At 49.0% G+C, this 12,133-nt stretch overlaps 1 protein-coding gene across 4 annotated transcripts in view; it reads left to right on the top strand.

The window, feature by feature from the left end:
- The first annotated feature begins 1,170 nt into the window (after positions 1-1,170).
- The window catches only part of ASH1L (ASH1 like histone lysine methyltransferase), a 70,056-nt gene continuing 59,093 nt past the window's right edge, over positions 1,171-12,133 (top strand). For 3 of the 4 annotated variants that reach the window (XM_038161830.1, XM_038161828.1, XM_038161831.1), the window contains exons 1-2: positions 1,171-1,367; positions 8,992-9,507. In XM_038161830.1, coding sequence (XP_038017758.1) covers positions 9,088-9,507 — 420 coding nt within the window. In that variant the 5' untranslated portion in view covers positions 1,171-1,367; positions 8,992-9,087. Of the gene's footprint in view, positions 1,368-1,606; positions 1,989-8,991; positions 9,508-12,133 lie in introns of those variants that run through there. The other variant, XM_038161829.1, reaches the window with a different exon arrangement.

Below are 12,133 nucleotides of genomic sequence, written 5' to 3'. Positions count from 1 at the left end.
AATGCTCCTGCTGATGCCCCCAGTATTTTGTTGGCCTTCTTGGCCTCCAGGTCACAGTGCTGGCTCAGGGACAGCCTGGTTTTCATTTCTGAGGAGTCATCTGCGTCTTCGGTATTGAATTTTGCATGTGTAGTGCGAGAGCAATTTGCTGTTCATGGTTTCATTGCCAGGTTTTCAGGTATTAACAACTTAAATCTCTGCTTCTGCAAAGACTTCACATTTCTTTTTGCTACGGGTGTCTTAGTCCCAGGGATTTTTGCTCATTTGGGTTTTATGTACACATATTGCAATGTACATATTGCATATACTATTGATTTTTAAATTAATTTCTCCTATTTTTGGCAGCAAATAAAACACTCTTTAGCTAAATAAAACACTATTTATCAGCAATTACAAATATCTGTAGTAATTCCCATCAGATCTTGTGAGCATCATTCCCAAAACACGAAGGATATGGAATTGTTGGAGGAAGTCTAGCGGGGACAACAATGTCACTAAAAGGGCTGGGAAAGCTGGGAATGTTCAGCCTGGGGAAGAGCAGGGTCTAAAAGGGGCTCCAGGGAGACGAAGAGGGACTCTTCATCAAGGAACTGTAGTGGTAGGACAGGAGATAATGGGTACAAATTGACAGAGGGAAAAGTTAGGTCACCTGTTGGGAAGAAATTCCTCCCTGGGAGCTGGGGAGGCCCTGGCAGAGGCTGCCCTTGGATGCCTGGAAGCGTCCAAGGCCGGGCTGGATGGGGCTTTGGGTGATCTGGTCTGGTGGAAGATGTCTCTGCCCACGGCAGGAGGGTTGAGCATAAATAACCTTTAAGGTCCCAACCCTTTAACATCGCACGATTCCAGATTCACCCGGAGACTTCAACGACCCTGAGCCGGCAAGCGCGTGGGTGTGGCATTCAGGCGAAGATGGCTTTGGGGGTGAACAAACCACCTGCACCGTTTTGGGGCAGAAATTCCCCTTTTCCCTCCCCCTCTTTCCCTCTTTTCCCTTTCCCGAGCCCTTCCCCCGGTGGGCGTGGCCATGACATTGAAGGGCGCGGTTTAGTGGGCGTGGCGAAAGATTCGGGGCGTGGTCAACACGGGGGCGTGACCGCCGCGCCCTCTGCCCCGCGGGGGTGTGGCCGCGCTGGGGGCGTGGCCGGGCGCGGAGTGGGCGTGACCGGCGGCGGGGGCGTGGCCGTGCGCTCGCTCGCGGCGGAGCAGGAGCCGCCGCCATTTTGGTTCCGCCGCCTCGCTCGGCTCAGGCCCCGCCGCGGCGGCCGCTCGGTCCCGGTCCCGCCCCGGCCCCGTCCGCGCCCGGGCGGCCGCGGGGATGCGGCGCGGAGCAGCCCGTGCTCGGCCCCGGCCGCGCTGCCGCTGACACGGTGAGGAGCGGGCGGGGACTGGGACCGCCTCAGGCCCGCGGCCCGGGGGGAGGGGAGGCGCTCTGGGCTCCGCCGCGGGGCCGCCTCGCACCCCCCCCCGCGTTCCCCCCGCGGCCCCGCGCCGCATCCCCGCTCCGGCCGCGGCGGCGGGCGCTGGGTGTCCCCGGCGGCGGCGGGGGATCCCTGGGGGCGGCGGGGGGCGATCCCCGGCAGGGCCCGGAGCGCGGCGTGGAGCCCGCCGGGGAGCGGCGCGGGGGGTCCCCGCCGGCCGGGGCCGGCCCGGGGAGTCCCCGCCAGGCGGGCCCGCACCGGGAGGCACCGGGGGATCCCTGACAGGCGCCGCGGCGAGGGGCGGGGGATCCCCGCTGGCGGCGGGGCCCGCTGACAGCAGCGGCGGGCCCGGGAACGGGCAGCCCCCGGGGCCGCGGGAGCCCGACAGCCGCGCTCGGCCGCGGGCCGGGGCTGCGGCGGCACCGGCGGGGGCCCCTCCTGGGTCCCGCTTCCCCGCGGAGCGGGGCTGTGCCCGGGGCTGCGCATCCCCGAAGTTCGGTGTTTCCCGGGCACGGCGCGGTCCTGCCCCGTGTGACGGGCGGGGGATGCAGCCGGGGGTCTCCCTGCCAGATATCCGTGTGGGGTTTTTTGGGGTTTTGGGATATCGGCTGGTTTATTGGGTCAGTGTCTTGTGGACGTGGTGATCTTCCTTCTCCAAAATTATACTTCTGAAGTTTTATTCAGTTTTATTTATTATTTCATTGCATTTTTAATCCTATTTTACTTTTATTGACGTGAATTTGGGTGCAGGTGCTTGAGCCTAATCTTGGCCTTTCCCATCAAAAGCCGAAATGTGTTGCCATCCTTGTCTTGTCCCTCTCTTCCGTGGTCTCTTGCCTTCCTAACTCCTGGTTTTGGCCCTTGGTTTGTGGTTCTGCACCCTGTTAATTATGGAGCAGGGAACTGGAAGCTGCTTGGAATGTGGGTTTCCATGCGATGGCCTCGGGACACGGATTCACTCTCCTGTGTGTTGTCGGGAGCCACTCGGGGAAACTGGAGCTGCTGGCAGCTCTGGGAGCAGGGACACAACCTGTGGCTTTGCCCTCATCCCTTGAAATCTCCTCAGTTTTCATTTTCAGCGCCTTTTTTCCTGCTTTGTTTTGGGTGTTCTCCTTACTAAGTAATTTAAATTCCACCTGCCCTTGTTTTCCAGCGGTTTGGGGGGAATCCTTTAAGACTCGTGGTCATCTTGAGGACCTTGGGATCATCCCTGGTGCCTCTGTGGGAAACGGGGAAGTTCTGGCAGCTGCTTGAACATATGGGGAGAGATGGGCTCTAAAATCATCATCTGTCTGCCTGCTTGAGTTCTTAAGGAGTGTTCTTACCCAAAGCTTTTCTCAGCTGTCTGAGAGAAAAGAGAGACTTTGTTGTTTTTTTTCATTTTAAACGGTTCTAAGTCTGAAACATCTTGGTTTAAAAGACAAAATTATCACAACTTCTTTTTGGACTTGAATTCTTTGCTACAGGCAGTCAGCAGTTGCCTAAAAAGGTTTGAGTGATAATAACCAGTGACAAAATTTGAGTTACGATTTCCAGAAGAAGCTTTCTTTTTTTCTTTTTTTTTCTTCCCCCAGTTGTTTTCAAAAGTTTAAACTGTCCTGGAGCATGTAAAAAGCAGGATTTTTCCTTGGTGGAAGAGACAGACATATTGGTAAAAATGGCAGTGCTGTTGTTACAAGAGAAAAGTGACAATAGCAGATGCATTTACTGAATTAAAGGTGTTTTAAAACAGATATTGTTGTCTATGGGATTGTTGGCTATTTAGAAATTTAATTTCTGCTGCTGTTGGAAGGCTGGTGCTGTTGTGGACACATCCCCCCTCCAATGAGGTCATGAGTCCCATCTCCAGCTTGCAAAGGGAAAAAAATCTGTCATGAGACCTTTTGTGATTGTTCTGTGGCAGCAGAATGTGTGTTTGTCCCTGGGGTTGTGTCCCTTACCTGTGGCACAGGTGTGCCCATTGTGGGTTGGGAATAACCAGAGGATTTCAAAGGGAAGCTCTGGTTTGCTGGGACCCTCATCTTTTACTAGATGGGTAGAAATAAATGGCTTTTGTCCAGAAAAATCCCCTGGAGGGCAGTGGATGTAGAGACCTCTCAGGGAGCTCCTGGCTCACCCTGTAGCAGCCGGGATAATATTTTAGGAGAATTCCCAAACTGCTTTTCCCTCAGCAGTCAGTGTTGGCACTCACAGCCTAAGGGTGGAGGAACCTTTGCTCCAGACTCGGCTCGGTTATGCAGATTTTAGCAATTTTGCCTTTATTTGCATATGAAAAGGGAACAGACAGAATTACCCTGCCCCTCCAAATTCAGCCCTGGGATTCCAGACCTGCAGCCAGGTCTGGGGCCAGGTTAAAAGCCAGGAGAAACTATCTCTGCTTCCCAGTTTTCCTCCCACTGGGGCATTTTCCAGGGTGTTTTACCATGCCTGTCCTCTGCCTTTCTTCCCAAAAAATCCGTGTCCTGTTCCAGGTGCTTTCCCTGAGCGTGGCCTCTGCTCCCAGCACTTCTGTGGAATATTCTTCCTGACAAGACAGGTCCCCTGGGATTTCTGTCTGTCAGAAAAAAACCCAGCAGCTTCTGATTGCAAAGTGTTTTATTTGTTACCTCCTGTCAAGCAAACAGGAACTTCATTCCTGAGGAATGTCTCCATCTCTAAACATTTTAAGGATGCTTGTGCAGGTGATCCAAGGGGCCTTGAGCTCCTGTTTCCCCTGTTCAGGGATTGTGATGTAGAGAAATACTTCAAGGCTTTATTCCACCTTTTGTTTCTCTTTTCTGAGTGTGGTCTGTCTTCCTTAGCAAAGAAAAGAAGACAAGGAATTTGAGAGGGGACTGTGGGAGGCCGCAGAGTTAGTAGTAATATTCTGGGATTTCTAACACTTAGCTGAATTTGTTTTAGTGTCCCTTGGAGCTGAAGCAATGAAAAGAGCCAAAAGAAAAATATCCACCTTCCCAATATGACGTGACAGCGTGTTTTCATCAAGCAAAGCAGCAGCAGGAATGAACGGGGGAAATCTCAGTTAATATTGCTGGGGGGGTGTGGGGAAACGGATCTGGGACCTGGCATTTTCTTTTTGGGAAAGCAGAAGAACAGAAATGGGCAGAAAGGGCTCGGGATGTGACGCCAGGGGAATAAGGATGAATGCCAGGTATTAAAACAGTCTGTGGCATCAGAGAAGTCATTAATGAGCAGCACTTAGTTCCAGGTGGCACGTGTCAAAATGGATGGTAAAATGCTTCAGAGGTAATTTTTTTTTTGGAAGAACAATTTCAGGAGGGATTTGAAATATGCAGAAGCTGCTGGCTGAGGGGCTGGGAGTTTGATGGGATTTGTTTCGTAGGGAGGTGCTGAGGAGATGTCTGGCTCGTCACTTGAGAGCCCATGCAGGGGTTTGGTACTGGATGGTTTTCAATGCAGCAAGAGTTTTGTTAACCTTCAATCCCATGTGTCAGATTAAGGCTTTTTTCTGACCTGGAGACAGGGCAACTGAGAGGCATTTTAAAGATTTCTGTTTTGTTTCCAGTCTCATGTGAAGGGTGAGACAATATAGGTGTTATAATTGTAATCAGAAATTAACTATTTCTTAACTGCAGTATATTGTAATGATTTAATCCGACACCATGGATGAGGGATAATTCAGAAAAGACTTGGAATATAGATGTTATAATCAGAAGTTAACTGTTTCTTAACTACAATATATTGTAATGATTTAATCTGACACCATGGATGAGGGATAATTCAGAAAATACTTGGACTATAGATGTTATAATCAGAAATTAACTATTTCTTAACTGCAGTATATTGTAATGATTTAATCTGACACCATGGATGAGGGATAATTCAGAAAAGACTTGGAATATAGATGTTATAATCAGAAGTTAACTGTTTCTTAACTGCAATATATTGTAATGATTTAATCTGACACCATGGATGAGGGATAATTCAGAACAAGATTTGGAACTTGGTGCAGCAAACATGGAAAGCAGAAACACTGATCAGTGCCTCGCTCACATGGTTCAATATGATCATTTTAGGTCTTTAAAGTCCCAAGCACCAGAGTTTTCAGGGTGGATTTGTGCAAGTTTTTTTAACTGTGGCTGTCACCCCTTGGCTGCTCATCTGCTTTGACATCCACAAGGTTTTAAGGCACAACCTGCGGGAGGAGTGGAACAGATCCTGCAGGGAGCGCGAGGAGTAGCACGGAGAAAGGAAAGTGAGAAAAGAAAACAAATAGTGGCATCACTGGGGCAACAGCTCCGAGGAACAAGAGCAAGGGAAGAGCCAGGGTACACCGGAGAACGCCTTGGAGACAGTGACAGGAAGCTTGAACTTGATGAGGCAGGGAGGAAGCAGCGCAGGGATTGAGGGAGATGAGAGCCGAGTGGCATTCACACACCCTGTGAATTGGGGAGCTGGGAGAAGATCACAGTGGTGGAGGCAAAATGGTGATTAGGGCCAGGATTAGCATTTTTGTTGTCTGTGTTGAGAGCAATTAATGGATAAATCAATGAGCCATCAATTGAGTGACTTTGTTGTGGGACAGTTACTGATCCTGGTAGCACAGAGTAGGATGTGAACACCTCTCCTTTGCTCTTTCCCACTCTGCACTTTGGGTCCTGCAGTTTCTAAAGGTCAGTGTGTGAGTCTTGCCGTTGGTTTCGTGTTTGAAGCTGATTAATGAATTTTATGTGTAAGAAAACGTCTCAAGCATTGTCACTGCTCTGTACTCCAGTCACTAGAGAAGGACAGAGTTGTGTGAGCAGAGATTTGAGAGGTGTGTGATGGCCTGTGGGATTGTCCCTTTTCTTGGACTCGAATAATACAAATTGAGGCTTTAGCTCAGAATTACTGACCTGCTGGCCAGTTTTCCTTGCACATTGATGTACATGAAAAAGCCCATTTTTAGTGACATGGTGAAGCCTGTTGGACCAACGCTGGGCCTTGAATTGGGCAGTGCCCTGACTCACTTTCTGTGTCCATGTCACACCGCTCTGCCCTCTTTTCCTCCTTGGAAAATGGAGATTTGATCTAATTACCTCTGGTCTTGTGAGTAATAATAGCAGGTTTGATTGCTGAGGATGTGTGTAGTGGGAGAGCCAGAGCTGCAGCTAGAAACCCCATGAATAACGTGCACAGAACACATGGAAATAAGTTTGTTTTCTCTGAGGACTTAGCCAGGGGAGCCTGCCTCTGTGACTGGCTGCATCTGGTGTTCCCAGCAGCATTTCTTCTGCCCCCACTAATCCTGGCATCTGTCCTCCAACCTGTGTCCACTGCAGTTGCCTTGGTGCTCTCTGGTGTCACCTTTCACATTCCTGATCGTTCTCGTCCCAGTGCTCCTGAGCCACCCCAAACCAGCTCCTCGTGCTGCCTCCCCAGTTCTTGTCTGGCCAGGGGGCTGTGGCACCTGCCAGGTGCTCTGTGCTCACCTGCCACGATGCCACACATCCCAGAAAAGTGCCGGGCTCCTTGAGACCTTTATTTGAAACTCATTTTGAGATCGTGACATCTTTCCATGCCATTGCTCACAATTAATGACTTAATAAATGACTTAATGACTGTAGGGGAGATAAGGACAGAAGCTTCAGGCTTGGTTTGGTGTCTGTGATGCACTTTGCAGCAAATCACAGCTTTCTCAGACCTGTTTCTGATCCGTTTAATTTCAAAAATGATGAAGGTATTTAAGTGCTGAAGATATTTAAACATTTTCTCCTTAGAATGCTCCCCACAACAAATAATTTTTCAGTGCCTCAAGGGAGCCTGCAAGAAAGATGGAGAGAGAATTTTAAAAAGTTTGGAGCCAGGACAGGGAGGAGTGGCTTTGTAGTGAGGCCCTGGCACAGGGTCCCCCATCCCTGGAAGGGTTCCTGGACAGGGCTTGGAGCAACCTGGGGTAGTGGAAGGTGTCCCTGCCATGGCAGGGGTGGCATGAGATCATCTGCAAGGTCCCTCCCAGCCCAAACAGTTCCGGGATTTGGGGATTTTTGTCTGCATGATGAAATTACAAGGAGCACAGGTTGGGTTTGTTCTCTGGCAGGGAGGGACGCTCAGGGCTCAGGGTCTGTGCTGAACGAGGGTCTGGGGACCCTCACAAACTCAGAGCTTGACTCTAATTTGCTGTAGTTGAGATGATTCCCTCTAGTATTTTATGCTAAATAGGTCAGTTCTGTATTCCTGCCGGTGCCTGTGCTGGTGGCAGTGTGGCTTTCCCTCCTGCCCTGCTCCAGGAGGCACAGAGCAGCGTGTGAGGGGTCAGTTCTGTATTCCTGCAGGTGCCTGTGCTGGTGGCAGTGTGGCTTTCCCTCCTGCCCTGCTCCAGGAGGCACAGAGCAGCGTGTGAGGGGTCAGTTCTGTATTCCTGCAGGTGCCTGTGCTGGTGGCAGAGTGGCTTTCCCTCCTGCCCTGCTCCTGGAGGCACACAGCAGCGTGTGAGGGGTTGCTGGGGTTGGCATCCGCTCTCCCGTCCTTCCTGAGCTCTGGAAAGTCCTCAGCCAGCAAGTGGATGTTGTGGTGTGTTTGTAAACCGATGCACACGTGGCTCAGGCTCAGAGAATTCAAACCAGAATATTGCTGGGGTTTGGGTGCTTTCTCATGGCTTTCGTGGGCCTGCTCCTTCCTCAGGTGCAGCTCTTGCAGTGCATCCAGAAGCAGCGAGACTGGGGCTAACCGGGCTCTGCTTAGAAAGGAAAATATTCATTTGATGGTCAACGTGAAAATCTGTAGCCATCATTTGAAATGGCCTGTGGATCATTTGGAAACTATGATAATCGCATACTTTTTATTTTTCACTTACTATTTAAAAGAGTTTTACAGCTAAATTGTGATTTTGAAGGAGGTGACTGGAGGCGTTGGTGCCTTGGAACATCAGCTGCTGTGCTTGTCTGAAGTACAGTTGTTTGCTTTCTGATTGGTATTATATATAATATATAATATACAATATATAATATACAATATATAATAATATATAATATATAATTTGTAATATGTAATATATAATCGATACTATATATTATATTATATAACATATAACATATATTATATATTATATATTATATATTACATATTACATATATATTATATATTATATACTTAGACTTATAGGCGTATGTACTTATATACTTATATATTTATATAGTGTTATTTATATATTGGTTTTATATAGTATTATTTATATATTGGTTTCTATATTATTTCTATATTGGGCTTTTATATTTATGTATTGGTTTTGTATATTATTATTTATATATTTGTTTTATATACTATTTTTCTATGTGGGTTTTATATATATTATTTATATATTGGTTTTATATATTATTATTCTATATTGGTTTTATCTATATTATTTATATATTGGTTTTCTATATTAGTATTCTATATTGGTTTTATCTATATTATTTATATATTGGTTTTCTATATTATTATTTATGTATCGGTTTTATATATATATAATTTATATATTTATTTTGTATATTATTATTTCTATTTTTTAAATATTTCTATATTTGTTTTACTTAACATTAATTTCTGCTAGAAAATCCAAGTTGATGCTGTCTGTCTTTTCCTCCCACAGAGTGAAAGATGCTGACTGCCCGTAGTGGAGCAGCTCTCCTGAGGAACAGATCTCTGTAAATCTTCCCTAAAATCACCTGAAGGCGAATATTCTGTGATGGACCCTCGGAATACTGCTATGTTAGGCTTGGGTTCTGATTCTGAAGGGTTTGCTGGGAAAAGCCCCTCTGTGGCAAACATTGGCACCTTGGTGGGCAAAGGGGAGGCCGAGCTCGAGGGCTGCAGCAAGGAGGAGGAGGAGGGGAAGAAGAAGAGCAGGGAGGGCAGCGCGGAGAGCGGCACGAGCGAGGCTCTGGGCGATGCACAGCAGCAGTTCTCGGTGAAAGAAACCAACTTCTCTGAGGGGAACCTCAAACTGAAGATTGGCCTTCAAGCAAAGAGGACAAAAAAGCCTCCCAAGAACCTGGAGAATTATGTCTGCAGGCCTGCCATAAAAACCAGCATCAAGCAGCCGAGAAGGGCTCCCAAGAGCGGGAAGATGACAGAGGAGAAGAACGAGCACTGTCCTTCAAAGCAAGTGAGTGATGTGTCTGTGGGGTGATTTGCAAGTCATGCTACATTTCAGCTGGGTTTAAAAGCTTCATCATCTCTGCATCACTGTGTTCTGCTGCTTTTCTGTGTAACCTCTGATACTGAAGTGTCTGGAGTTAGAAATGGTTTTATTTGGTGGCCATTAGCAGGAAAAAAATGCTCTTTCACAGCGTGCCAATTTGTTGTTTCGACAGCAGGGAAAGGTGATTCCCGTGGTCGCTTGAAGTGGGTTCATTTCTGAAAAGTAGTGGGGAGATTTTCAGTCTCCTTTCTGTACCAAAGTGGAAGGGTTTGAGGTGGGGCTCTGGATGAGCTGTGCTTGTCTCTGCTGGTTGGATTTCTATTTTTTCCTGCCTGGTAGAAGCTGTTGTTTTGTTGTGTCTCGCCTGTCACTGCTCAGGCAGGGCCTGAAAAGTAAGACAGGCTTTTCCAAATGAGTTAGAAACCAGCCTGGTGATAACTGCCTGTAAATGCAGTGGCTGGAGGGATGTGCCAGGGCTTTTAAAAACACCAGGAAGGGCCCTGCCTCGAGGATTTGTTTTTATCATCTCCATGATGTAATCAGTAAGAGCAGCAGCAGCAGATAGGGAAAACAGGATAAGTGGCAAGGATTACAAATGTGGTTGCAGAGATGGTAAATTTTTGAAGGGTTTGGTTACAGCCTGCTCTTTTTTTTCCCATAAACATAAAAGTTTTGTTAATCGGGTGTTAGAATATACCCTTGTGTGGTACTGCCAGGGGAATCCAGGGAATCCTTGCGAGCTGGAGTCCTTCCTTTGCAGGAGTTTTCTGTTCAGGGGGCTCCTGCTCCAGAGCATTTCCATTTCTCCAGCCTGTGTCCTGTTCTCAAGGCTCCCTGCATCGATCTGTCCTGAGGCACAGCCTGCCCAAGGGGAAAGAAACTTCCTCACCTGGTGCTGAGGTGGTGTGTGCCTGGCACACCCAGGCCTTGTCCTGTCCCCTGGCACATCCAGACCTGTCCCTGTCCCCTGCATACCCAGGCCTTGTCCTGTCCCCTGCCATACCCAGGCCTTTCCCTGTCCCTGTCCCCTGCCATACCCAGACCTTTCCCTGTCCCCTGCATACCCAGGCCTTGTCCTGTCCCCTGCCATACCCAGGCCTTTCCCTGTCCCCTGGCACACCCAGACCTTTCCCTGTCCCCTGGCATACCCAGACCTTTCCCTGTCCCCTGCATACCCAGGCCTTTCCCTGTCCCCTGGCACACCCAGGCCTTGTCCTGTCCCCTGGCATACCCAGGCCTTGTCCTGTCCCCTGCATACCCAGGCCTTGTCCTGTCCCCTGGCACACCCAGGCCTTGTCCTGTCCCCTGGCATACCCAGACCATGCCCTGTCCCTGTCCCCTGGCATACCCAGGCCTTGTCCTGTCCCCTGCATACCCAGGCCTTTCCCTGTCCCTGTCCCCTGGCACACCCAGGCCCTGTCCCTGTCCCTGTCCCCTGGCATACCCAGGCCTTGTCCTGTCCCCTGCATACCCAGACCTTTCCCTGTCCCCTGGCACACCCAGGCCCTGTCCCTGTCCCTGTCCCCTGGCATACCCAGGCCTTGTCCTGTCCCCTGGCACACTCAGGCCTTTCCCTGTCCCTGTCCCCTGGCACACTCAGGCCTTTCCCTGTCCCTGTCCCCTGGCACACCCAGGCCTTGTCCTGTCCCCTGGCACACCCAGACCTTTCCCTGTCCCCTGCCATACCCAGGCCTTTCCCTGTCCCTGTCCCCTGGCATACCCAGGCCTTGTCCTGTCCCCTGGCATCCCCTGACTGGCATTGGCCTTGAGGAAGAGTCTCCTTAAAGAGAAGGGAAATTTGGGGATCACCTCATTGTGGCCTTGCAGTGCCAGGGAGAGAATCTTAACAAGGGCCTGGATGCCAGGCAGGGGGAATGGCTTTACCCTGGATGGGATTTTGGGCAGGAATTCCTCCCTGGGAGGGTGTGAGGCCCTGGCACAGGTGCCCAGAGGAGCTGTGGCTGCCCCTGGATCCCTGGCAGTGCCCAGGGCCAGGCTGGCTGGAGCTTGGAGCAGCCTGGGATAGTGGAAGGTGTGGAATGAAATCTTTAAAATCCCTTTTAGCCCAAACCAGTCTGGGATTCTGAGTAATAAATGATGTGCTTACAAAACAAGTGTGCTGGATGTTCTGTGTAAGGACTAAAATTGCCTTTTCCAGACTCTACAATGCACTCACGTTGGGGTTTTCCTCCTCTGGAAGCAGAGGTGTTTGCAGTCAGCCTGTTGAACAGGAGATTCTCAAGTGTTCATTGCATAACTTCACATTTTGGCAGTGGTCTTTATTTTACATTCTTCCATTTCAGAACAAGCTTATTATTCCTAATGATGTTTCTAACTTTGGCTTGGAAAACATCAGAAGAGTAGATGGCAGTTTGTTATTACACTGATGGTTTTCTTTTTTTTTTTAATTTATTTTCCTTTCTTTTTCTTTTTTTTTTGACAAGACTCTGTTGCAATGAGTTGAGTATTGGAACAGTCTAGAATATCCAGCCAGTGATTTCTCTTGATGTCTGAATTCCTGCGGCTGAAAATCTCCTATTTGGGGGAGGTTTATGTTAACTTAATCAAATGAGGTTTAGGTTGGGTGTCA

Source organism: Motacilla alba, chromosome 25 (assembly GCF_015832195.1).
Source record: "Motacilla alba alba isolate MOTALB_02 chromosome 25, Motacilla_alba_V1.0_pri, whole genome shotgun sequence".
NCBI lineage: Eukaryota > Metazoa > Chordata > Aves > Passeriformes > Motacillidae > Motacilla > Motacilla alba.
Note: the sequence above shows the minus strand (reverse complement) of the source record. Positions and strands in the feature narration are given on the sequence as shown.